This window comes from Nelusetta ayraudi, unplaced genomic scaffold (assembly GCF_046127955.1).
Source record: "Nelusetta ayraudi isolate G7.1 ecotype Tasmania unplaced genomic scaffold, CSIRO-AGI_Nayr_v1 ptg000190l, whole genome shotgun sequence".
NCBI classification, from domain to species: Eukaryota; Metazoa; Chordata; class Actinopteri; order Tetraodontiformes; family Monacanthidae; genus Nelusetta; species Nelusetta ayraudi.
Window position 1 is genome coordinate 872,032 of NW_027466239.1, and position 25,027 is coordinate 897,058.

At 45.3% G+C, this 25,027-nt stretch overlaps 3 protein-coding genes across 6 annotated transcripts in view; 2 read left to right on the forward strand and 1 right to left on the reverse strand.

The window, feature by feature from the left end:
• LOC142881318 (NACHT, LRR and PYD domains-containing protein 12-like) overlaps positions 1 to 25,027 on the reverse strand; it is a 195,500-nt gene that overhangs the window by 154,987 nt on the left and 15,486 nt on the right. The gene's annotated exons all lie outside the window — the stretch shown is intronic.
• The window catches only part of fam110b (family with sequence similarity 110 member B), a 160,410-nt gene that overhangs the window by 2,136 nt on the left and 133,247 nt on the right, over positions 1 to 25,027 (forward strand). Inside the window, exons 3-5 of one of the 2 annotated variants that reach the window (XR_012925558.1) lie at positions 5,574 to 6,242; positions 6,948 to 7,360; positions 8,501 to 14,656. Coding sequence is in view for 1 of the 2 variants with exons in the window: in XM_076015538.1 (XP_075871653.1) it covers positions 6,120 to 6,242; positions 6,948 to 7,360; positions 8,501 to 9,389 (1,425 nt within the window). In the remaining variant the exon portion in view is untranslated. Of the gene's footprint in view, positions 1 to 5,573; positions 6,243 to 6,947; positions 7,361 to 8,500; positions 14,657 to 25,027 lie in introns of those variants that run through there. The other variant, XM_076015538.1, reaches the window with a different exon arrangement.
• blvra (biliverdin reductase A) lies at positions 17,857 to 24,112 on the forward strand. 3 transcript variants are annotated; one of them, XM_076015541.1, is made up of 7 exons: positions 17,857 to 17,918; positions 20,155 to 20,274; positions 21,207 to 21,326; positions 22,217 to 22,314; positions 22,871 to 22,978; positions 23,127 to 23,295; positions 23,565 to 24,111. In XM_076015541.1, exons 2-7 carry the CDS (start codon positions 20,156 to 20,158, stop codon positions 23,833 to 23,835), a joined length of 885 nt encoding a protein of 294 aa, XP_075871656.1. In that variant the 5' UTR covers positions 17,857 to 17,918; position 20,155; the 3' UTR covers positions 23,836 to 24,111. The 3 variants fall into 3 exon arrangements, with proteins under 3 accessions (XP_075871656.1, XP_075871655.1, XP_075871657.1); XM_076015540.1 differs by lacking the exon at positions 17,857 to 17,918 and adding an exon at positions 18,025 to 18,142 and having other exon boundaries at positions 23,565 to 24,112; XM_076015542.1 differs by lacking the exon at positions 17,857 to 17,918 and adding an exon at positions 18,252 to 18,278 and having other exon boundaries at positions 23,565 to 24,112.

Below are 25,027 nucleotides of genomic sequence, written 5' to 3' on the forward strand. Positions count from 1 at the left end.
CATCAAATTTATCACACCAATTATCATTTATAGGAATGATCAATTTTACATGTGCACCCACAGTGGTGATGAGCAAAGTATAATGTAGAGTGTGCGTGACAACGCGCTCACTGGAAGTAATTCACATGTGACTTTAGTGCTTGCCATCCAGGAGTTTGATGAATGCACGAAATTAACCCTGTTTGAAAATGAGCCCCGTTTCAGACCCAGAATAATCCAGTTTGATCCATGCAGGACAGAATATTGATTGCTGAGATTATGGAGCTCAGTGTTTATCACAAATGTTTTCCCTGCATGTCCCTGCAGACTCAGTCTTAACTGAGAAATGTGCAGATTGCAGAAAAGGTGCTTAAAACCAAAAACAAACAGTTTACCTACAGTATATACCTAAATGCAAGGCTGTAGTATGGAGTTCAACATTGGCGGAGACGAACATCAGGAATCTGGTTTCATAAATAATGACATAATTACACTGCAAACATTCCCAAAAAGTTTTGATTTCTGTGATTCTTTTTCAAAGGCTTCTTGGAACGAGAGAGTTGTGCATGTTTGAGCGTCACAATTTAGGCCTGAGATTATTCTTCCTGTACCATCAGCGGCCAACACTTTATTATGAGTCGCAGCATATTAGTTGAGAGCAACAGTGTGTGACAGTTGTGAAACCCATCACTGTCTAAAATGACTGTTCAGTACAGGTGGTTGACGACACCCCACAATGTGTTTTTTTTTATTATTTATGTCCATGTTTTATTTATTTTCTTCAAAGTTCTTCTCAGAGATGGGGAGCGGGGACAGTGACACCGCTGCGTTTGCTTTCAAAATAAGAGCTTGTGAGTTGAATATTTCAAAATCAAACATTCTCCTTTGCAATATAATATTTGGGTGTGACGAATGCCCCTGAATCCAATATTGGGGCGACACATCTGTGGAAGAGAAGGTGTTTGGAAGCTATGTGTGCTCATATGATTGCCCTTTGCTTTTCTGGGTGGAACAATGGAAAATGTGTTGTCTGGACAGACTGGGGCTTGTGCAGCCTGTACAGTCAGTACACAGTATCAAGACCTAAAGGTGTTTTTGTTGTGAACCGTCAAGTTGCTCCGAAGCTCTCTGGGGTGAACAGTTGACCTGTGAAACCACCCTCTACCCAATCGTGTTTGGTAAAAGGCTCAACAGTCTCGTTGGCTGGCAGAGTTGCGGTGTGAAAAGATTTTCCTCGACCCAATAGTTTATTAAACAGCAGTAATATGTCCATGCCAGGCGCCTGTTCCCACTGACCGACCTAAAGCAAATTCATATAATAATAGAAACCCACCCTGGGTCTCGACAAGACAAACCTGGGTTGAGTTACTGATTCGATAACCAGCAACGTAATTCCGATTATGGTGACTGACCATTGTCAGGGTAAATCAACCCTGGGTAATCTGAGCGACCCAGAAAAAAATTCATCTCGCTTCGTGACACAGGGCCCGGAATTCCAAGGAATGCTCGAAGGTCATAACGCTCGGTGAGCAGTAACGGCGAGTCACCATCACTTCCGTGGTCTGAAGGACCAAAAGATTCGAAGATCACTAGAACAAAACACACCATTAAGCATTTTATTTTAGTTTTTTCAATTATTTCCAAAACAGACTATTTTTTTATTACACAGTGTTGTTCTGTTTTCTATTCAAGTTTATTATTGTTGTTGTTTTGAAACAGAATAATTAAAGAACATACTATAAGTGGATTTCTCTCTGCGTGATAATTTTATCATTAGTTATATTGTAAAAAAAAAAATCACATCGTTGCCATCGCTTCTTACACAACACTTTAAGTTCTGGCCTGCAAAAATGAAGCCAAGTGGAAACGCTGCATTCCTGGAAATTTGCCAGCCAGGGCATACATGGAAGAAAAACTGTTGCAGGAGTCAGTGAAATGTCTGAGAGAGCAGCTCTGAGAATTCTGGCAATGAACTGGTCCAGTTTGAGGGTTTTTTGCAGAGCATTCCAGTCACAAGCGGTAGCAGACTGAAATGATGCAAGACCATTGGACGTGGAGGCTCCAGCACGTTTCAGTGAATGTGAAGACCAGGTATGCTGTGTGACTGATAAAGGGTGCAACAGGTGATGTAGATAGGGGGGATGTAAGACTGAGAAGGGTTTTGTGGATGAAGGTAAACCAGTGCATGTTCTGACAGGTGTGGAGTGAGGACCAGAGTGATGTGATGTGTGTACTGAAGGAAGCGTTTGTGGCAAACCGGATAGCAGAGTGGCAGAGGGTGTCAAGTTTAGAAGGTACCTTTGCATGCAGACCTGTGTATTATGTCACCATAGTCAAGCATGAGGTGAAGGGTCAGCTCGATGAGGCTGAGTCTGGCAGAAGGTGAAGGTGAGAAGGTTGCAAGTCAAGTGAGTGGTGATCTGGGCCAAGCTGGTGCTGCTCTAGAACAGTGTGTTTGTTTGATCAGTGACGAGGGCTTTATTGTTGTACGATGAACTACAGTCATGCCTTCACTGTAACCACAAATGAACGCCTCGACAATAAGACTGGACTCACTGTACATAAAGAACAATGTCATCACTACATTCTCCATGACAAGGACTCCATCTCACAGGCTAAGTCCTCCTACTACTCTGGCTTAATCAATCCCAACCATGGCAACTGAAGGGAGCTGTTTTCACTCCTGAACAATGTCACTCAACCTTCTCATTCACTCCCTCCACAGATGCACACCACTGCCTTCTGTAACACCCTCGTCTTTTTTTGCTGTCAAAATTGAGACTATCCATCAGCAACTCGCTACCAGCTCTGCTCACAATCCATCAGGTGTCCCCTCTCCAATTACTGTCAGCATTAGATCTTTCTTCCTTCACTCAAATCACTCATCTGGTTAAAACATCCAAATAATCGACCTGTCAGTTCGACCCCCCTCCCAACTACCCTGCTTAAATCCACCATCCACTCTCTGGCCCCTCCTATTACCCGCATACATTCATCTCTCACCACTGGAACTGTTCCCTCACCTCTGACAACAGCTGCTATCACCCCAATATTAAAGAAACCCAGCACAGATCCCAACAACCTCAATAACCTCCATCCCATCTCCAACCTTTGGTTTCTCGCTAGAATTCTTGAAAACTCTCAACTTTCCTGCAATAGCATTCCAGTCGGGTTTCTGCGCTCTCCGCAGTGCTGAAACAGCTCTTCTAAAAATCACCATTGATCTCCTCCTGCCAGCCGATTCCGGTCTCCTTTCCATCCTCATCCTGCTTCACCTGAGTGAAGCACCATCTCATTCTCTCAAAGTCCACGGGGGAGCATCATCATTCATCTTCTATACCCGCTTATTCCTATTCAGGGTCACGGGGTCTGCTGGAGCCTATCCCAGCTGTCTTAGGGCGAAGGCAGGGTGACACCCTGGACAAGTCGCCAGTTCATCGCAGGATGAATGTAGGGGAGCTTGAGGTGTAATTGCTCACTCAGACCACCTGAGGTCTATTGGACTGGAAATCAAAGCAGGCATGGAGCTGTCCTGGTGTTGTCAGCTTGGAGTGGAGCTTGGGAGGGACTATGGTATTAAAGGCTTAGCTAAAATCAATGAAAAACATTCTCACATCCCCCATCCAGCCCGTCATGATGTGTGAAGGTGGTGTGCAGCTCCTGGGAGACAGCATTGTCGTTTGATTTGTTTGGCTGGTCAGCAAACTGAAGTGGTTCCATGGACTCAGAGGGTGAGGAAAATATCTGTGCCCTGATCAGGGCGACTTGGAAGAAACCAGGAGGTTGGAGGTCACTGACTCCAATCTTAGCGAGTCAACGTCTCATTATTTAATACACCCGTGTGAACACACTCAAATAAATGTATCTTGTTTAGCCCCTGAAGCAGATCCACTGAACTAATTAATGTGCAGTAAACTTTTTGATGCTTTGTGGTGGTATTACGACTTTTTGATGTCAGATACGTGTTGAAACTTCCCACTTTATTGTTTTCTGTTTCCTTCCTGTTCTATGTTTTTCTTTTTGTATGCTCATGGATACGTTTGCTTCATTTTCGCATTGATTTGACGAGAACCACAAGTACTGCTGCCGCGGAAAGTGGACTGTAAAGGTCCAATTAGGGAGATTCCCAATCAGTCATTGCGGTGCCTGTGGGTCTTTCTGATTGTGCCGTTGATATGGATCAATATCAGCTGTGTCTCTGGGCCCCTTTATTGCCCCTGGCCAGCAGCAGCTGGTAGGGGGCCCTATGCAAGGGGCTGGGCTTCCTCTTATCCTCGTAAGCTGTCAGCCAATCAGAGGCAGCTGGGATAGTTGCTTGGCTGAGTTTCTAGAAGTGAGGAATGGAAGGTCTGGCCTGAGTGTGTTTGAAGCGTCATTTGCGTGACAGCCATGTTTTAAACTCCTGTTTAGCTGTTTAGAAGTCTGATGCAGAGGGGACGAAAGAGGGTTTTTTTTAATCAGGAGGTCCTGCTCTTCACGCCTCTGTACCCCCACCCTGAGGACAGAGGTGTGAACAGTTTGTGCTGGGGATGGGTTGGGTCCTTGAGGATGGAGGCGGCTCTGCAGTGAAAGCCGTGGAATCAAAGTGATCTTGACAGTCTTCCGCACCCTCTGCAGGTGTTGCACTATCAGACGGGGATGAAGCTGGTCAGGATTCTCTCCACAGTGCAGCTCTAGAAGCTGCCAAGGGTTCTGTGTGACATCCCAAACTTGCTCAACCTCATGAGGAAGTACAGCTGTTGTTGGGCCTTCTTGGTCAGCTTTGGCTGGTCAATGTCCAAGTAAGTTCCGAAATGTTGTGGACACCAAGGTACCTGAAATTTCTCACCCCTTCCACTTGAAGCTCTTGGACATATTGTGGCGTGCACTGTCAAGTTGCGCATACACCTTCCCTTGATCTTCTGGTCTGATGGAGCATTTTTTAAGTTGTGCTGCAGCTTAAAGCACATACAGTAGTTCACATCTTTCATTTGAACGTATTAACTGAGCACATCATATTGATCATGGTTTTGTCTTTTCCATTACGCTCAGTCAACATGTTGGTCGCACCTGTGGAAAAGGTCTAGCAGCCACTGGTCGTCAGTTCGTGTTGTTTGTTGTTTAACAACAAGGAAAAAGTTCCTAATCCCCGGACAGAACTGACGAACTTGGCAGGAATTTCCCTTGACTCAACCATCTCACGCCAGTCAGTGTGTAGCAACAATTCTTTGCGGTCGCTGTCATTTGCAGTGAGTAACACTTGCAGTCCACAATGTCCTTCCAAAGTTGCTAGGTGAAGACGTTATTGGAAAGTTCATTGTTGGAATGTTCATTGAGTTTAAAGGGGAAAACATTGTGGTTTGTATCAACCCTTAACAAGTATGTTTCATTTGCAATATCATTTTCATTGTCTTCTTTATATTTGTTTTTTTGTTTTTTTATCTAATTTTTTCTGTTTAGATTTCAGAGTGTTTTTGTGGTTAGATCAGATCTTCCCTTGTCTGCATCAATATTGTTTAGTAAATGTATATTGCGAAGCAATGCTCAAAATAATGTTGCACAATATACTGAAAAAGATTCTGCACCATTAAATGTGTTGCTTTTGTCTATTTCAGATGGTGTGACTTGATGAGGGAAGACTAAGCAAGAGGTGGAGTCGTGCAGCATCATCCACACCTCCACACTCATATAGCCACCACCGTTTCCTCTCTCCATTCTGCTACCACGCTCATCCTCTCTCTCTCTCTCTCTCTCTCTCTCTCTCTCTCTCTCTCTCTCTCTCTCTCTCTCTGTCACTCTTATCAGTCGTTCTATCTTGCTTATAAGTCAGTGAGTAAAACTCGCTGAGGGCGTTTCTCCTCTCAGACCCGGTGGTAAAGGCCAGTGAAATAGATCTCTAGCGCCACAATCTGGTGAAAGAGACACTACTCAGACAATGCAGAAGCATTTTTGAGCACAGCCCGGTCCACAGCCTGAGTCGGGCTCAGTCCCACAGGGTGCAGCAGACGATGAGGAAGGCCAGAGGGATGATCTCTTTCTAGACTTTTCTCTTTTTCCATCTTGGGTCTTCATGTTTTGGGGGACTTCTGGAGCCCCCGCCCTCCACGAACCCCCTCTTACCTCCTGCCACCACGGCCGGCCACCCCAGGCGCCTTGTTGCCATGCCGACAGAGACATTGGCTCCAGCCCTTCCAGATAGCAAGGCTGCTGGCTCCGCGACACCCTTTGGCTCTTCTGTCCCCCTGCGAATACTCAACAAGGGCCCGGACTACTTCAGAAGACAGGTGCTTCAACCTCCTCAACGCAGTAGTTTGTCTGTGTATGCATGCGTGGATGTGTATTTTCAACTAGTATTAAAAAGTCAATTCAGTAAACTCTTATATGATACAATTGTAACTATTACTTCAACTAAGGGACGACTGATGTCAAAGGTTAGACCTCTATGGAAGTGTGGTCTCCACCAGCTGACATGCACCTGATAGACTGTTCACTGTCTTTGTTGTGGATATTTCTGGATGTGCCCAGAAGATACAAATTTAATGACCTGATTTTATTATAATTTTATTTATTATACATTATAGGAATCCGGACATTGAATGCGATTCATGTTTTTCAGCTTCTTTGTTAATAGAGAAAATGTAGAGATATTTTCCAACATATTGCTAAATGTTAGCTTTGAGTGAGCTAGCATTAATGACATGCTTCAACTGAAGCCACTACCCGGGTCATTTCTTTGGTTACATAATCTTCAATGTTTTACTCATTGTTCCACCACAAGTTCTTAATACTTTAGGAAAGTTCCTCCGCTCTGAGGTGCGTACTGCCACCTACTGTTTCGTAATGTGCAACGAGGTTGGCAAACACAAACCAAACTACACAAATAACAGAGTTGTCTTTTACGAAGAATGCAGCTTTTCCTTGAAAGTGCAGTGTTTGGTGAAGGGTAAGAAATAAAAGAAGGGCTTGAAGGTTTTGTTTGTGTGTCACAGGTGGAACCTAATCCGAAGCGCCTCAGTGCTGTTGAGAGACTGGAGGCCGACAAGGCAAAGTATGTCAAGAGTCAGGAGGTCATTAATGCAAAACAGGAGCCCGTTAAGCCCCCCGTCCTGGCCAAACCTCCCCTGGCTCATGCCCTTTTGTCCAAGAGAGGTGCAGGGATTGGTGGAGGAGGAAATGGAGGCGGCGTACCTTTGAAGGCGTCCAACAACAATGCCAAGTCAGACACGTGCGCGACAAGCAGTGGAAGCAGCAAACGGGAGAATCTGAACCTGGAAATACTGAAAAACCTCTTGAACTCATCGTCGTCCCCTGGAGCTGGGTCTGAAGGACTAGGGGGAGGAGCTAAGAGTGCCGTGCTCGTGAGGTCATCAGGGGGAATGGCCAGGAGTTGGACACCATCAGGGTAAGTCAACATTTTGCCATAAGATTCATATTGTTTAAAAAAAATTGATTCCACTTAAAGGTCAAGTGTGTAATATTTTTGAAGAGGAAACAGTGACATCAAGTGGTCACATTTTAGATTGCAGCGTCTTTTACTCTCTCTCCCCCTACTGAGCTTGCCAGTGAACTACGGTGGCCTGCGCACCCAAAGAGCTGTTTCTGAGTCTGGTGGTGGTGGTCCTCAGGGTTCTGTACCGTCCCCCTGAGCAAAGTACTGGAACCAACAGTCTGTTGCTCGGGTGGGAGGGGTCTGCTGCGATGCTCCTGGCCTTTCTCTGGACCCCAGTCTCCCACAGTCCCCTGAGCTGTTCTCAACACCTTGGCCAAGTCCTTCCTGGACGCTGGGTGGAGAGTCCAGCATGCTTGAGCTTCCTGAGGAAGAAGAGCCGTGGTTGGGCCTTCTTGACGAGGTGAAAGTTGTTCCAGGATGCCCAGGAACTTGATGAGATCCACACGTTCCACCTCCTCCCCATGTATGTGGACAGGAACGTGCTCAGTTCTCAAAGACCGTCTACAATCCACAACGATCTCCTTGGTCTTGGTAGTGTTCAGGACCAGGTTGTTGGTTGAACACCTCTGCACCAGGTGCTGGATCTCCTCTCTGTCGTCGCTCTCATCATTGTTCCACATGAGAGCCACTACGGTGGTGTTGTCTGCAAGCTTCACCACCGTGTTTGAGGAGTGGGTAGCAGAACAGTCTTGAGTGAAGAGTTCTGTTCTGCTGTCCGCTCCTCAAACATGGTGGTGAAGTTTGCAGACGACACCACCGTAGTGGGTCAAACAGCTGGATTGTCCACACCAGGCTTCCTTAGAAACATGGCGATACAAGATGGCAGCTAACTGGGAGCAACTTGCTATATGGGTATTCTCACATATATATACGTGAGAGAACCATTGCTTTCATTGTACTGCAATTATACACATCTAATAATGTATTCATGGGCCGTATATTGAGCGTTTACCGATAGAAAAATCATCAGTCAAGCCACATAATACACACTGGACCTGTCGTAATGCATATGATATGTCTTGATGAATGTCATTCAGCACCTGAACCAGTGTGACTCGCAGTGACCTTTGTGCTTCTGTTTCCCGCCACTAGGATGCCGTTAACCTACCGATCTACCATGACGCTGAACGAGCAACTGGCGGATTCGGCTCCCAGTCCAAGCACGTCGCATTCGCTGCGATCCTTCTCCCATTCCCTGAAGGTCCCTCCCATCACCAGCGGGGGGCGCCGCAGTCCTCTGCCCAGGGGGAATCTGAACCTCAGCAGAAGAGTCCTGGATGAGAGGGGGATGGAAGGAGGAGGGAAGGACAAGTCCGGCTCGCCGCTGCCCCCCCTGCTGACGTCGCACTCGTCCTCGGACCTCCTGCGGCTCTGCAACGGCAAGCCGCTCCGCACGGCCCGCTCCAGCAGCTCCTCCGCCCCCCCTCTGCCTCCAAAACCCAATCCGGCCTCCCTCCCTCCCCCGCTGTCGCTGTCCCTGCCTCCCTCGCGTCCTCTCCCTGCCGGTACCGCCCCTCCGCAGTCTCTGACCTGCGATTTGGGCGACCCGTCCGCCACCTCCGCCGATCCCAACCCGGAGCTCGGCCCTTCCGCGACTCGACGCTCCTCACTGCACAGGTCCAAGTCGGATCTGTCGGATCGGTACGCCAGGGCCGGAGCTGACGTGGAACGCTTTTTTAACTACTGTGGCCTTGACCCGGAAGAGCTGGAGGCCGTGGGTCCAGAGAGCTTCGCAAGAGCCACCTCGGACATCGTCAGTCTGAACTTCCGATCGGCGTCGATGATCTCCTCCGACTGCGACCAGTCGCGGAGATCGTCCAACGACGGACTGTCCGATGGGGAGGAGGAAGAGGAGGAGGAGGAGGAGGCTGGGGAGCGCGTCCCGTACGGCATCTCGGCTGTGGAGCGCAACGCACGAGTCATCAAGTGGCTGTACAGCATCAAACAGGCAAGAGAGACTCAGAAGGTCTCCCACGTTTAGGGCCGAGGACCACCAGTGTCATGTAAAAAAAAATCAATCAATAACCCATGGACCATAATAGAGACTGCACTGCTTTCAAAACATGTACAAATTGCTGAGTGAAGGGTTGGAAGTCAAATTCTGGAAGGTGTGCCGTGATGTACAGAAGAATAAACACAGCTGGAGCTCTGAAATACTGAGGCTTCCAATACGACCTCCCCTGCCGCAGTCACACGCTGCTTTTACAACAACGCTGTTAGAAGCCTCAAGGACTTTGTCTGGACTGAAAATGCCTTGGCACAAATTGGAAACACTCAATGTGAGATGGCTGTTGTGGCAGTGCAGCTGACTGGGGGTGGGGGGTATGGCCCAATAATTCTTTGTTTGTCCAACCCAACCCAAGATGTTCACTGAAATGAAAAACACAGTATTCTCAATGTGTGTGTGTGTGTGTGTGTGTGTGTGTGTTTGTGTGTGTGTGTGTGTGTGTTTATCTGAACCATCATACATCATCTCCCTTTGTCTGTAGAGCAATATGAAGATGTTTCACCTTGAGCAGCAGTGCAGTAGTGCTGCAGTGCTCATCACAACATCACATTTGGGCCACTTTCACTCTCATGTCATATTTTAAACTCCTCCCTCACACTCTGCCCTCTAGACTTTATAATGCTAGCGCATTGAAACTCTGAAGGAGAGCCAGGAAGGTGAAATGTGACTGTAACTCAACATCACATCACAACACAACACAACTCCTCCCCACTACAACAACTAAATGCAGCTTGCATATTGTGTAACCTGGCTAGCTAGCGCGACCAACGCATCTTCAAAAGGGAAGAACTTGTTCTTCCTTTCAAACACTCTCCTGCCGGCAGACGCTAATTCCGGTAATTTTTGCAACGTGACGCTAGAAATTTGAAATGTGGAAGCGTACATGGCCGCCAGCGGCCAACGTTCACTTTGGCAGGTCGTGTTCTACTTGAAAGGTGCTGCGCTGCACAGCAGTGATGCGGACGTTTCAAGGATTTAAACGCTGGCTGGTGTCAAAACATTGCACACGCCAGTCCAATCCAGGACGCATTCACAGCACTTTGTGTTTTCCACACTTTATATGTTTACAGCCTTATTCCAACATGGATTCATCTCATGTCGTTTCCTCTAAATTCCACACCAAACACCCTATGATGACAGTATGGTCCTTTAAAAAAAATTGAGCACCATCATGTTGCAGGGTCGTCTAGTCGGGATGACGGGAAAGATGAATGCAGCAACACACAGTAGCTGCGTTTCCAGTTGGGATTTGCAGGTGTTTCCATTGAGTGGTGTGAAGAGCACCGGCCGTAATCCTGGTCAGATCTGGTGCAGCCAGGCCCCACTGTGAGGATGGAGGTCGTGGATGTATTGTAAGAACTGGATACCGGACTGGCAGCATGGTGGCGTGTCGATTATTCCCTGTGGCCACTCGAGGTACTGCCGCAAAAAAATCCCATAGGCCCAAAAGGCATTTTTCCCATAGACAGCAAAAATAAAAGCCTTTAAAACAGCTGACAGGACGACATTCATAGCAAATCTTTCTATTGTAGATTTTTCACTGATGGTCTTTTAGTCGTTGCTAAAGGCCAGAAAATCATCAGAACAGAGTTTATTCCCAGCGAGACGTCGCCACGTCGTAGTGCTGCTGTGTCTCGGCTCGCTCTGACGAGTCTGTTAGTGACCTTCTCCAGAATCCTTCTGATTGGCCAAATAGATCATGTGACTTACAGAGGCATGATGGGAAGTGACACTACTGCGCATGCTCTCTATGGGACTCATTAATGCAGAAGTCAAAAACTTTTTCGCCCTGGGTGAGCAACTGCATTGCAGTGAATGGGAGCCATCCTGGAGTCTGGAGGCGTAAGGTTGAGGTAGAAAACATTGTGCGTTTTGGAGCAGCTATTGGAAGTGAACTGGTCACGTGACCCCGTACGTCACGTCCACTGACGTGTCAATGCCAAAAAAGTGTTTCCATGACACTTTAGCAATATTCCTCAATCTGGATCCATCAGCAGGTTTTCATGGCCATATTTAGGTTTTGCAAAATTCAAGGGGTCATGGAGACACAGCCAGAAACATCCTGGATGAAAGGCTACTCTGGACCTCAGACTGGGCTGGCAGTTGGTCCTTAGGCCGAAGCATCAAAGCAGTGGCTTCAGGACGACTGTGAAGGTCCTGCAGTGGCCCAGCCAGAACCCCTCACAAACATCTCCAGAGATAATCTGAAAATGTCTGTGCAGCACCGACCGTCCCCGCCCAGCCTGATGGTGCTGAGAGGAAAGAGGCCAAACTGTCCAAAGGGTGCCAAGCTGGCAGGATCATTTTCTAAAGGAATTCAGACTGTAAATGCATTTACACAGTACAAAGCCAAGGCTTTGAATACTTCTTTTCATATGATTTCTCAGTTTTTAATTGTTTTTTTTTTTATACATTTGCAAAAAATGTAAAACAAAAAAAATGACATTGTCATTATGGGGTGTTGTGTGTAGAATGTTGAGGGGAAAAAATAATTGATTCTATTTTGGAATAAGGCTGTAATGCCAGAAAGTGTGGAGGGGAAAAAGGTGAAGCAGTTGTTTCAATATGGAAACCATTTGGAAGAATACTTGACAGTTCAGCGCTAACATGAAATATTACATACAGACACATAATTAACAAGCCCTCAGTCTGCCTTCTCCACACAGGCTGGAGAGTAGATGATGCTTTTCAACCACAGTGTTGATGTTGACCATCACAAAATCACTGCCAGGCTCGTCCTCCCTCACCTACCAGTCATTCCCAGCAGCTATCCATACCTTCTTCTTCTTCTTTTTTTTTTTTTTTAACATATAATTTTATTATCTATATTTTTGGGGGCGGGTATTTTTATTACCTCTGGTATTAGTTCAAATGCTAATATGGATGTGACCTCAGTGTTAACCTGATGAAGATCCACACAAATGGTGAAACAAACATCCGGTCCATTAAAACCCAACGCAGGGTTTGCTGATGACAGCATTGATTGAAGGCAAGGATCCAGGAGAGCTGCTGGGTTCCTCTGGTGCGCTCCAGATTGTTGATCCCACAGTTGCAGTGTGTGAGTCCGCTGAGGCACTCAGGAGGACTCGTGCAATTCGAAGCAATTCGAATCGCTTAAAAAACATGTTTCGACCAAGATGGCCGTCTTCGGGCGAGCTCTCCAAATCCAAATTCTAATTCTGATCTTATTGAAAGATAACAGATCAAAGCTGTATAAGATGTTAAAAAGGTACGAGATGAAAGCTTCCGCAGGCTGTGACAGATATGGAGGCTATCACACCTCCATGCAACCACATCGACACACTTTCCCCCCCGCTGGTTTATCCCCTTTTATTTCCAGCCAACACAAACGAGTCACAAATCATTGTGTTGTCTGTGTAAAGCAGCAGTAGATGTTTGTCTGAAGCTGGTTATGATGCAGGCAGGTGAAGCTGACCGACCGATGTGAGTTAGTTTGTCATTGGTCAGAGGTCATGGCTGTGTTATCAGTGACTGAGTCCTGATGACACCTGGCCCGATCTTCTGGAAGGTTGCAATGTTTTCATCATCTTTTCAGTCTAAATTACACAGGAGTGGGTATCGCTCCAGAGATCTTCTGACGTCACTGCAGATACTTCGCTGTCACTGCCCTTTTCCACTGGATTCAGAAGCTGCGTTCAGACTGCCAGCCCAAATCCGATTTTTAGCCCATCCAGATTGAAACCTGGTGGCTCTTTTGTAGTGTGAACAGACACAAATCACTTCAAATCCGATTTTTGAACGTATTGAAGCCACCTGCTGGAGGAGGTTTCAATGGCATTTGGTCAGATGCGTCTCAGTGTGAACGGCTCCAAACACTGCGATGGGTTCTGACTGTCCGTGACACCACTCTACACCACGCAAGAGCCAATGCGTCAGAGCAGAGAGCGCCACCAGAGGGCGCCAGTGGAGGTGCGGAGCTGTAACGTCAGGGAGCAGCAGTCAGTCCCTGGACAGAGGAAGAACCTCATTGGCTCCTCAGTGTGTGGGGAGGTACAGTTGCTCCATTCAGCTGCAGGCCAGGTGTTGCTGCTACAGAAACCTGTCAGGTGGCTCAATGATGTGGCCCAGTCTGAACAGAACCACACCCCATTTGGACACTGGCTGAAAACAGTGTGGACAGTCAGCACTAAAAATCAGGTTTGAGAAGGAATCAGATTTGAATCAGATTCACCTGCAGTCTGAACGCAGCTAAAGTTCACACTTCTCTTTTCCTAACAGTTGATGTTGCACATCAACATGGGTTTTTTTTGTTGCCACTTTGGGGTCATGGTAAAAAACGTTGTGTATGGACGCCTCTCATTCTATGCTGTATATTCACTGAAAGCAATACAATCAAAGCAGCCTCTTTTGCTGGACATATCAACGGATGGTGCTGCACGAGACAGCAGACGTGTTCTCCAAACACAACCAGAACCTGAAGTTGGGTCAGTTGTTTCCAGTATTGACCTCACGATAGAAAAGATCTGAACGACATTCATGGCCAACACGTCACCGGTCTTCTGATCTCACTCGTCTTTATCTCTCCTCTCTGAAAGACGACCACGGGGAAGAGCCCGTTGTGATTGTTCTCTTGCATGTTCCGAGATGAAAAATGAGCCTCGACCTCCAACGTCCATGTGATCTGTCCACGTGTCAGCTTGCTGCTGACACGTCTCATGGCTGTAAACCCATATTTCTGTGAATGCAGCGCCTTACTCTGTGTCTCCCAACTGTGTGTGTGTGTGTGTGTGTGTGTGTGTGTGTGTGTGTGTGTGTGTGTGTGTGTGTGTGTGTGTGTGTGTGTGTGTGTGTGTGTGTTCCACTTCTACCCAGCCCTCAACCAGTGGTGCAGGTCTGCTTCAGTGTGTCAGACAGCAGCAACGACCGGGCTAACCTCCCTTTACAGCTTAGACAGTATTCAGCGTGTGGTGGCTGTGCAAAGCACACATTCTGAAGACGCGCAATGATTGAACTGGAGGCGCTGACTCGAGATAAATGCCAACTTACTTCCCGTAGAAATGCTTCAAGTCTTGGAAGTATTGAAAGGTCCAGCGTGTCAAATTTGCCTGAATTTATGATTTTGATATCCATACAACACACTACTCATACACCACCAGTCAAAAGCTTGGACACATGCTTCTATACTTCTTCATTTTCATGACTGTTGACATTGTAGATTGTCACTCAAGGCATCAGAACTATGAATGAACACATCTGGAATATGGATTCAACAAAAAAGTGTGGAATAACTCCAACCAGTTTTATACTTTAGATGACCTAGAACAGCCACCCCATCATAGAAAATATATAGAACATCACATTTAGGCATCGAACATTTGTTTCTTTTGCCACATTAATCCACATATCTTGCTCATATGTTTGATGTCTTCAGTGTGGATCTACAGTGTAGAAAGCAGTCAAGATAAAGAGGAAGCAGGTGTGTCCAAACTGTTGACTGCCGGTGTAAATACAATATTAAAAGTGTATACGTGCAGTAAAATGAAAGTCATTTGGACTTTGGAACTATCTTACATGTTTATGAGCATGCTTAGAGCAATAAGGGTCGTGCTCCTAGTTAGCTCCCACCCTATTTCTAAAGAAGCCTACCTGACGGCGCCCTACATACGAAACACGCTGTCAGGTGGGCTTCCGTAGAATTTTACACACTGGACCTTTAAATAATCCAAGTACAATCCAGTTCTGGAATTGTTGTTTCACCTCAGTTACTGAGTCAAGCCAAGTGACTGTTTCCAAACACTCCAAATGAAATCAGGAACAGAATCCACTTCCTGTAAAGTTCCTAAAGAGGCATTTTTCATGCGGCTGTGGAAAAGATGTAACATTGACAAATCAAAGCGTCCCGTTCAGTGTCGTCAGTCTGAGTGTTCATCCTCCACCTCTGGAGCTCTGCTGTCTCCTCATCCTGACAGTGGCTGAGATGATTGATGGACCAAGATCAGCCTTGGATCAGTGAGTTCAGTGAAGTTGACCCAGTGTGTCGCCCCCTGCTGCCCGCTCTCAGGACTGTAACCAGCATGTTCCTGTCCAGTGCCCTGCGTGTCGTCACCGTGAAGCTCGTCTCCCCTCAACCAGGAAACCCTTTGATTCCAGACAATGTTGTCCTCTTCTGGCAGCATCATGATGTGTCCATGGTGTTGCTTTTCTATCTTTCAATCAACCCATCGAGTGCTTCTGTGCTTTCTTTTATTTTCTTTCCTGTGTGTAAATGCTGTAAGACAAGTGTAAATATTTGGTTTTCAAACATTGTGTTTTATTTGGGCTGTTCTCTGCGTCGGAGGTTTTTCGTGTCTCAAAGGTTTCTGCCTTCAGTTCAGTTGTGAGCAGACGAAAATGGGGCAGAATTGTTCCTGGGACTCCTGAGTCTTCTCTTGGTTTTTACGTTGTTTATTTGAACTTGTTTTGTATTGTTTCTTGATGTGGGAAGTGTTTTCTTGCTTTTTTTTTTCTTTTTTTTTAAGAAAAAAAACATTTTAATTCGTTTTTTGATTTTCTCAATAAATGGCTTATTGTGCCATCTCAATAATGATGCCCCTTTTTTGGCGTTTATTCCTAAAATGAAAATTTGTGGTCTGCCTATTAACTCCATAAGCTCTCCTTTCTATTTGACCTCAGCACTGTTTCCCACAGTGTTAGATGTTAGTTGTTAAAGAAGACAAAATAGCCTTAATGGCCACTTGCACAATATATTCAAGGTGTCCATGAAGCTATTATGTGTGAAGCTACCCTGTGTTCAGCGGTGAAGCTTCTCACCGTTATCCAGTATGCCAAGATCTAGGACAGCTTACTCAAGCGTTGTGGATTTTACTTGTGGTGTAAAATACTGTAATCTTTTCCTACATACTGATAGTTGAGTGTTGAGTAGTGAGAGATTGAAATCCCTCCCCAAAGAATACTGAAAAAAATTTAAACTTGTCTTCATTAAGATCATAAACACCAAGTTTTATTCCCCCCCTCTTGAGGTCTCGTGTCTTCTCAATTCATCTGGCAGTAGGGGCAGTAAAACACAAAATGTCAATATCTGACTATGTACATTTATATTTAAGATATTTATTCATAATATTTAGGCGGAAAAGCGGAACAGGCAGTTCTTCTGTACCAGACAATATACCAGAAAAGCACAAAACACTGCTAAAATATTGCACGTGAGTCCAGAAGTTCTGCTAAGTTGACCACTTTGTAAAATTCAGTTGTTGTCTTGTCCCACTTGTATTGTTGTGAATGCTGCCATTTGTTTCAGGCCGGCACCGTTTTCCTCCCACGTTGTGTAACACTTACATGACGACTCGATGTGCTCCGCCACCTGACCTGGGTCCCTGAAGCTTGAGTTCGGAGGTGTGACGATGACGATGACGATCCCAGGGGGGTGGCGACGATGAAGGTGCTCTGCTGAGTGACAACATGAATCCATAAAACAGTTCACCCACTTTGTTTTGGCGACTGCAGTCGTTCTCTCGGACTGTTGTGGTCGAACGACAAAGCAGAACACAGGTGCACACAAAGCAAGAACAACACTTCCAGTCAGCTGAGCTGGGTGCATTTGGCACGCAGGTAAGTCAGTTATTATTATTAAATTATCATTAGACAGTTCCATATGTCCTGCACTGTCATGCTGTGAATTTAAGTAAAAAAAATATATCCTAAATCTGAATAATTTGTTAGTGGTTTTGTTTTAATTCAATTTAAATGTATATCCTGCGTGTGCAAGATTACAAGGAGGCTACTGCATCCATTCATTCATTGTCTGTGCATTTGTTGCGTGTGAATTTGTCCTGCATTTGTTTCAGTGTGAAGACGCGCAGGTTGCATTTGAGTGTGTTGAAATTCTTATGTTGAGTGAAATGCGTTGATCCCATGCTTTGTGTAAAGTCAGTGACTGCCGTGTCGAAAGAGGCTGATGATTATTTATATGTTTTTATTCATCATTACTCATAGATATTTTTTTTCGTGTGTGTGTGTGTGTGTGTGTGTGTGTGTGTGTGTGTGTGTGTGTGTGTGTGTGTGTGTGTGTGTGTGAGAAACTGGAACGTCGACTCATGAGAATGAAAGAAAAGATTCAATAGATTCAAAACATTCAACTCACTTTGGACTGGCAGTGTACATATATGCTTAATCTGCGTTGTATCGTACTTCCGTCGTACTTCCGTCAATAAAAATAAGCGGCCAATCATCAGCAGCCCCTGTGATCACGTGACGCGACAACCTTGTGAAATGGATGGATTTATAAACACACGGGCTCCATTCACTGTATAAATCTCCTAATATGATTAATCTTTGACCTAAATACTGAATATATATTTGTTTGTGCATATGTTACGCAAGCTGCGGTAAAACTACCACGGGACCCAGAATGCATCGCTGCATGACGTCACCACTGTCAGTTACGCATGGTTCTACATCCAGGAGAGATTGAATTGACCTAAGGACGCGGCCGCCGACAGACTCGATCATTGTGGCTGAGATTGCTAAACACCTCGTGTTAAAGTAAGTCACAGACAAGAACTTTGCCCTCAGAACCGAAACGCCGCTGCGCAACAATAACCGCTGAGTGCGCGAGGCTGACCAACATCACCGGTGGTCCCCCCCCTCGAAATTACCGCATGTGTCGAAGAAAACATTCGACGGTATTTGTGGGAAAATTTTCATTTATTGAAGATGAATCAGAGAGAACTCAACGTTTTTAAAGACATCAAGGCTTCGAAGAGATTGTGAGATAATATTGGCCTCAACTGTAAATACAGGAGCCCCCCAATTATCATTATTATTATTTATTGTTATTATTTGTAACTGGTAGTTATACTATCGCAATACCATCCAGGACTTCAGTGTCACTTTGTTGTGAAGGTATAAAACATTATGATATTTATTATGTTTTGCAGTGCCTTATAAAGGCACTCGTAGTGCCTTATAAAATCGAGCTTCAATAGAAAGCTTTACCAATGTTGCTTTCATGAACATTACAAACTGTGTTTAAAAATATTGATGAATCCAGACAATTATTACTGGTTGTGCCGTTTCAGTGAATCTAGTGAATGACTCGTTTGACATGCGGTCCCTAAAATAAAGTTACAACATTCAAATGCTAAACTGCACTGAGAAATGAACCACCAATTCAGTTTTGCTGGCACAACAGTGTGTGTGTGTGTGTGTGTGTGTGTGTGTGTGTGTGTGTGTGTGTGTGTGTGTGTGTGTGTGGTCACTCAATGAGAGGACACTGTTGTTGGAGTGATGAGCAAACATCCAATCAAAGGTCTCTGTTCTTCCTCCAACACATCAACACATCGGCAGGAAGAGGAGTTTGTCCTCTTGCTCTCCTTCCCGCCTTATTTCTCTTTATCTATCATATCTATATGTGTCAGCTGCTTGTATTGGCCCAAATCATACAGAGGGTCCAGAAGAAGAAGCCAGTCAGTTAGGGCTCCTCCCTGACAACCAGTGAGAGCCAATCAGAGAGGAGTTGATCCCATATAAACTCAGTGTGGGGTCAGGATCTTAGGTTCTCCAGGTGACCGACTTCTTCCTGGACAAACCAACCAACACAGGGGTGATAAATAATAAGAAATTCAACAGAATTAAACAACTAATTGGATGAATGTGGAATATTCATGCTTAGACTGGGGAAATAGCTGCCACGCCGCCTCCTCGACCACTAGCTGGCACTATATGAGGTTTCATAAGGGCTGCAGGTGAATCTGATTCAAATCAGATTCCTTCTCAAATTCAAATGGGATGTGGTTCTGTTCAGACTGGGCCACTTTATTGAGCCACCTGACAGGTTACTGTAGCTACGAGGTGGGAGCGGAGGCGTGGTCCAGCGTAGCGTGTAGTGTGTGACATCACATCATTGCGACAGCGGCACTTGTTGCGATACCTGGCCTGGAGCTGGGCTTGAATGGAGCGACTGTATCTGACGAGCCAGTCCCTCTGTCCAGGCACTGACTGCTGCTCTCTACTGCTTCTGTCTGCTCCCTGACGGTACAGCTCCGCACCTCCACTGGCGCCCTCTGGTCGCGCTCTCTGCTATGGCACATTGGCTCTTGCGTGGCGTATAGAGTGACGTCTCAAACAGTCAGAACCCATGGCTGTGTTTGGAGCCGTTCACACTGAGATGCATCTGATTGAAACCTCCTCCAGCAGGTGGCCTCAATCCGTTTGGCAAAAATCAGATTTGAAGTGATTTGTGAGCGTTCACACTACAAAGAGCCATCTGGTTTCAATCTGGATGAGCTAAAAATCGGGTTCAGGCTGCCAGTCTGGACGCGTCTTTAGGCTAACATGTTCATCTTGACAGCCATGTCTCCGTTCGGCCAAAATGTTCCATATCATGTTGACTTATCAAATCGTTCAAATTGAATTTGATGATGGTTAGTGACCTAATATTTAGAGATCTAACTCTCTTATTGATACAACATAGTTCGCTGTCATTAAGTTAATACAACCTTTAAGTAAACCTTTGTACCAGACTAAGGTAGTGTTCTAGATTCAGACACAACTTCTATTGGATAAACTGGCTCAGGTGTATTTGTTTGTACTTGTGGTTTTGTTTTCATCTACTGATGTTTTTCCTTATCATAAAAAAACAAAAACAAAAAAACATTCAGCATTTCTTGTCGGGAAAAAATTCCCAGCAACATTATGACAGGGCCCCAGTTTGATGTTTAGGGGCCCCGCCTCCAGGCATCTGTAGTTGAATTTCCTAGCCTTTGTTCTGGACCTGCAGGATGTTGGGAGCCGTGGTGGTTGGGATTGGAACAGCTGGAAGGGTGAGGATCAGAGACATGTTGGCTGCACCGCCTGGCAGTCCTGCAGAGAAGATCACTCTCAGAGGATTCGTATCCAGGTAACACTGGTACTCAACACCTGACAATAAAACACTGCATTCACTCATAATATTGGACACAGTTGTCACAACACTGGCACAGACTTGGTCGACATAACAGAAGAAAAAAAATGATTTGTCTGCTATCTGGAAGCACTGGAATATTTTTGAAAGAAATTCAAGAGCTCATCTAGATAAATAAAAAACACAGTGGATTTTGTTTATAAGACCCAAAAACACATCATGACTTGGGACTTTGAAATTTGATAGAGGCCACATCACTGGATGTGGAGCAGGAAGTCGTAAACTTGCAGTTGTAGGAGCAAATCCAGGGCTGGTGGGTTCTACAGTGTACCAGAGGGGGGTAGCGGAGCAGCAGCAGATGGATGGAGTGTTCTGGTGAGCCACCTCATAGGAGGAGACAATCTATCCTGGGATATTATGTAGAAAACATGTTGCTTTAATGTCAATGGAAAATAAAGCAAAGCAAAGTTGCAACCAAACCAGTGTCTTTGAAGCCCCACCAGGGTGTTTAGCTCTTAGAACCACCCAGAACCATCTGGAACCATCCAGAACCAGCAGGATGTTTAGCTCTTTATTGAAATGACTCTGAAAACACTGGAAACATGGAGGAGATACAGCTGTTTGATGACTGACTGACTATTAGTTTGATTTCTTCAGTAGCGGGCCGGATTAAAGAGCTTAACGGGCCGCATATCAAAAATAACCAGAACATTGTTTTGGGGGGAACTGAGTTGTTCGTCCACTCTTGTAACAAAATCAACTTCTTTCTATTTATGCTTCAATTTATTTCAGCATTCTTTTGAGTCTTTTTAGACAAATTTTACACACCAAAAAAATCATTTCAGCCATAACACGTAGGAAAAAAACTACCTTGCATATCTGTAGTATCAAATTTGACGCTTCTCAACATTACACCTTCTGACCACCAGGAGGAGCCTGGCGACGGAGCAGGGCGTGAGCCAGATCTCACTGGAGGAGGCTGTAGCCAGAGATGACATCAACGTGGCCTTTATCTGCACTGAAAACGCAGCACATGAGGACCTCATCCGGTGAGAAGAAGGGTGTGGAGATTCTCAAGTGCGGTGTTATTCCAACTGCCAGTTCCTCGTCTGTGTTGTATGACCATCGTGGTTATACAACATGAGGTTAGACCTTCATCCTTCGGAGCCAAGATACAAAAACGGTGATGAAAACATTTTGCGGATCATTTTGGTTGGATGTTGACGTGAAGGTCTCACTGCCAACTGCACATCCCAAGCAGAGGCTGCATTAACCGCATGTTTTCCCTCAGTAGCTGCGATTCCATGACCCCTAGCACTGCACAAAACCTAAATATGGCCATGATAAAAACTGGTGATGGAAACAGCTCAGCTTGTGATTGGACGGAGGAGGAGACGGAATATTAGTCATCAAAGAGACAATAATAGAACAACCATTCTGGACAGAAAACAAACAAAAGCAAACGTAATTCGAGATTTGATGAGAATTACGGCTGATGCACTTCACACCATTCAATGGAAACACCTGCAAATCACAGTTGTACTTTGTCGAAAATTTTAGAAATGTCACTTTTATTTTGGGAAAAACTGTCATTGAAGCGCAGCTATTGATGGGGGATTTTTTTTTTTTTAACGGTGACTGAAAAATCTGAAGGCCGTCAGTCAATTTGACAGGTTGCAATTCACACCCCTGACCACTTGGAGGCAGTAACGAGCACACTTTCTCAACCGTAATGAGAAAGTGTAGCGCCACCTGTGATCCCAAGATGCAAATCTTCCACTGAAGCTCTTCTCCAAGGTGAACCTATAGAATAGAATAGAACAGAACGGAAGACTTTCTTGTCGGTGGACATTGATACATCCATCAATCACACAGGATTGAATTGCCTTGTTCATTAGTGAAGGATCTACGTTCCCTCTTCTTCTTTTGATCCCTGTAGGAAGTTCTTGCAGGCAGGGAAGCACGTCAGTGTGGAGTACCCCATGACCTTGAACTACACTGCTGCTGTGGAGCTGTGGAGCTCTGCTGAAGACAAAGGTCAGAGTTCAAGCACATTCACAACATGTTTTCCAGTAAGTTGATAGATTCAGGAGAGAGAAAAGTGTTTCCCTTCACCCTCTTTAAAAAAAATATAGACCTCTACCAAAAGAAATCATTGTTGCTTAGTCCTGACCCGAGAGGAAAGGAAATGCTAAGAAAAAACTGTTGAAATTCCACTTTTTTCAATGAATGAATGAATGAATGAACGTGTCTCTCACATTTTACAACCCATTGGGGCCCCATCAGTCAAAAAGTTTGCTCACCTTGTTCTAGGTGATCTAGGGTTGGTTATAGGAGGTTCTAGGGTGGTCTGGATGGTTCTGTAGTGGTTCTAAGTGTTTCCTCCTATAAGGAGGCTCACCAAAACACCCCATCCATCTGCTGCTGCTCCGCTACCCCCCTCTGGCACATTTCAGAAGCCATTGTGACCCCAACAGTCAGTCAGTCAGTCAGTCAGTCAGTCAGTCAACAGTTTGACCACCCGGCCATAGACTTTCTCTTTGACATATGAACACAAGTCCCCTCACATCTGCCATGGTTTGACGTGTGTCAGGTGTGACTCTCCATGAAGAACACATTGAGCTCTTTTCAGAGGATTTCAAAGTACTGAAGAAGGAGGTGGAGGGAAAAGTCCTTCAAGAAGGCACTCTTCATTTCACAGGTGAGAATTTGAACAGGAAATAACACGTTTTCTTCTATTTTCTGTGGTCGTAATTGTTTGAACGTGTCACAGAACTTCTGCATCCTGGAACAAATCATTTGAACGTGTTTCTAGAACATGCATAAACATCACCGTGACTTGCTTCCAGGGGGCGCTCTGAAGCCTAGTTCTGGCTTCCCAGCCTTCAGTGGCCTTGCTCGCCTCACCTGGCTGGTTGAACTGTTTGGAGAGCTGTCTGTCACCACAGCCGCCTTTGTGGAGGACTTGGACCGGAACCACAGCAAGATGACGGTGACATTTTCAACCGCAAGCAAGAGGTGAGAAAGTACAAACTGTTCTCATCCATTCCAGTTCAATCCGTTCTAATCCTGCCAAACTCAATCTCCAATCTTCAGTTTATGTGATAAAAATATAAAACTCTCCGTCATACACATCAGCTATCCACGATGTTGGGAAAATAAATCTGTCCTGGCGCATCAAATGAAATCAAAGATGATGAATGTTCAAGTTTTTGCCCTCAAACTGGGACAGACAGACTTCACTGTGAACCCTCCAAACTCTGAACCGTGGCCTGGTGTCTTTGCAGACCTCTGACGTGGATCGAGGAACGTGGACCTGGGCTCCCCAGAGCCAAGAACATCGACTTTCACTTTGAGTGCTGCACTCTCACCCAGATCCCTCCCTCGCCCAAGGGCTCCGTCGGCCTTTTCATGCAGGACCTCAACTACTTCTCCGCCAAGCTCTCCGGCTCAGTGAGTCCTGAGGATCTCCAACGGGAGAAAGTCCGGATTCTTCTCACTCTGCAGCTGGCGGAGAGAATACAACAAGCTTGCCAAACTTCTCTTCCAAGCACATGAAAACCTTCACAGTTCATCTTAGAAGCCTGAGGCTTTTTCTGTGCGTCATATTCTACTACTGCACTAACGAGTTTCATCGCATTTCCATTTTCCAGTGCTTTAAGGGATTTTGTGTAAGACAGAAACCTATTATGAAATATTTAAAACTGAGCTTTCACTTTCATGTACTTTGACTTGTGAATAACAATGTTCACCAGACAGTCTTCTCTTCTATTGTCCATGAAAAGTCCTTTTGAGAGACGTTTTCCGGTTGGATGAATCCAGTCATGTTCATCAAGCAGAACGCATCCATCAGAAAAAATAAACATATTAAAACATATCAATAAACATCAGTAGTTTTAGTATCATTACAAAATACACGTTGTAAGGAAGTGCTCCTGTCAACCGCATGATGTGTCTCTGCTGGAAAGAGAGGGAGAGAGAAAGAGAGAAAGCCTTCAGCCCTCCAAGCCGCGATTTGAAGCCTGAAAAAAGAGAAAAGTGCCGCTCGCCATGTGGGACCATTTTCACCTGGTGTGGGCTAATAGGCTAATAAACCTCTTCCAGCTACACCTACAGTCTCGATGGACTCCAGTGTCCTCAGTGCCTCGTGAGCAGGATCTCCTCCAGAGCTGGAGAACTGGCAGCCTAGAACACTTTTTAAAGATCCTGCCTCAAAGACGAGCACATAAACAACCATTACATGCACACTTTGATGACACACTTTCATAAGTTTGTTGACTCTATATTTTAAAGATATTTCACACATAGCTTAAGATTTAAATTAATAAAATAATACAGTAAAATAAATAAATATTGTGTGTATATTGGAGTGGCTCAATTCTGATTGCCTGCAATAATGTTGACCATCCAGCAGGTGTCGTACTGAGTAATAATAAGACGGCAGGAGAAACAGCAGTGCAGAAAAATGAAAACAAACGTATATAATACAAATACAACTGTCATAGTTTTCACGAATAAGAAATTGTCCGAAGTAAGATGGTCTGTATATTTTAGGGGTATTGTTTGACTCTAAACTGGCATGGAGTTAAGAGTGAGGAGTCACTGTGAGCCTGGATTAGATGTCATCATGTTTTATGGAACTGTGGAAAACATGAAATACAGAGATAACAGCTGGGAGGGGAGCGGAGGAAAACCGAGAAGGACGACTGAAGTTTGAAGTGTCGAGTAACCACTGGCGGAAAGCTCGGTG

Excerpts from the sequence above, each read along its gene's own strand:
- blvra (XM_076015540.1), top strand. The coding sequence starts at position 18,090 with ATGAATCAGAGAGAACTCAACGTTTTTAAAGACATCAAGGCTTCGAAG. Across the intron at positions 20,275-21,206 it reads CTCAGAGGATTCGTATCCAG|GAGGAGCCTGGCGACGGAGC; the intron begins GTAACACTGGTA and ends TCTGACCACCAG. Across the intron at positions 22,979-23,126 it reads AGGCACTCTTCATTTCACAG|GGGGCGCTCTGAAGCCTAGT; the intron begins GTGAGAATTTGA and ends ACTTGCTTCCAG.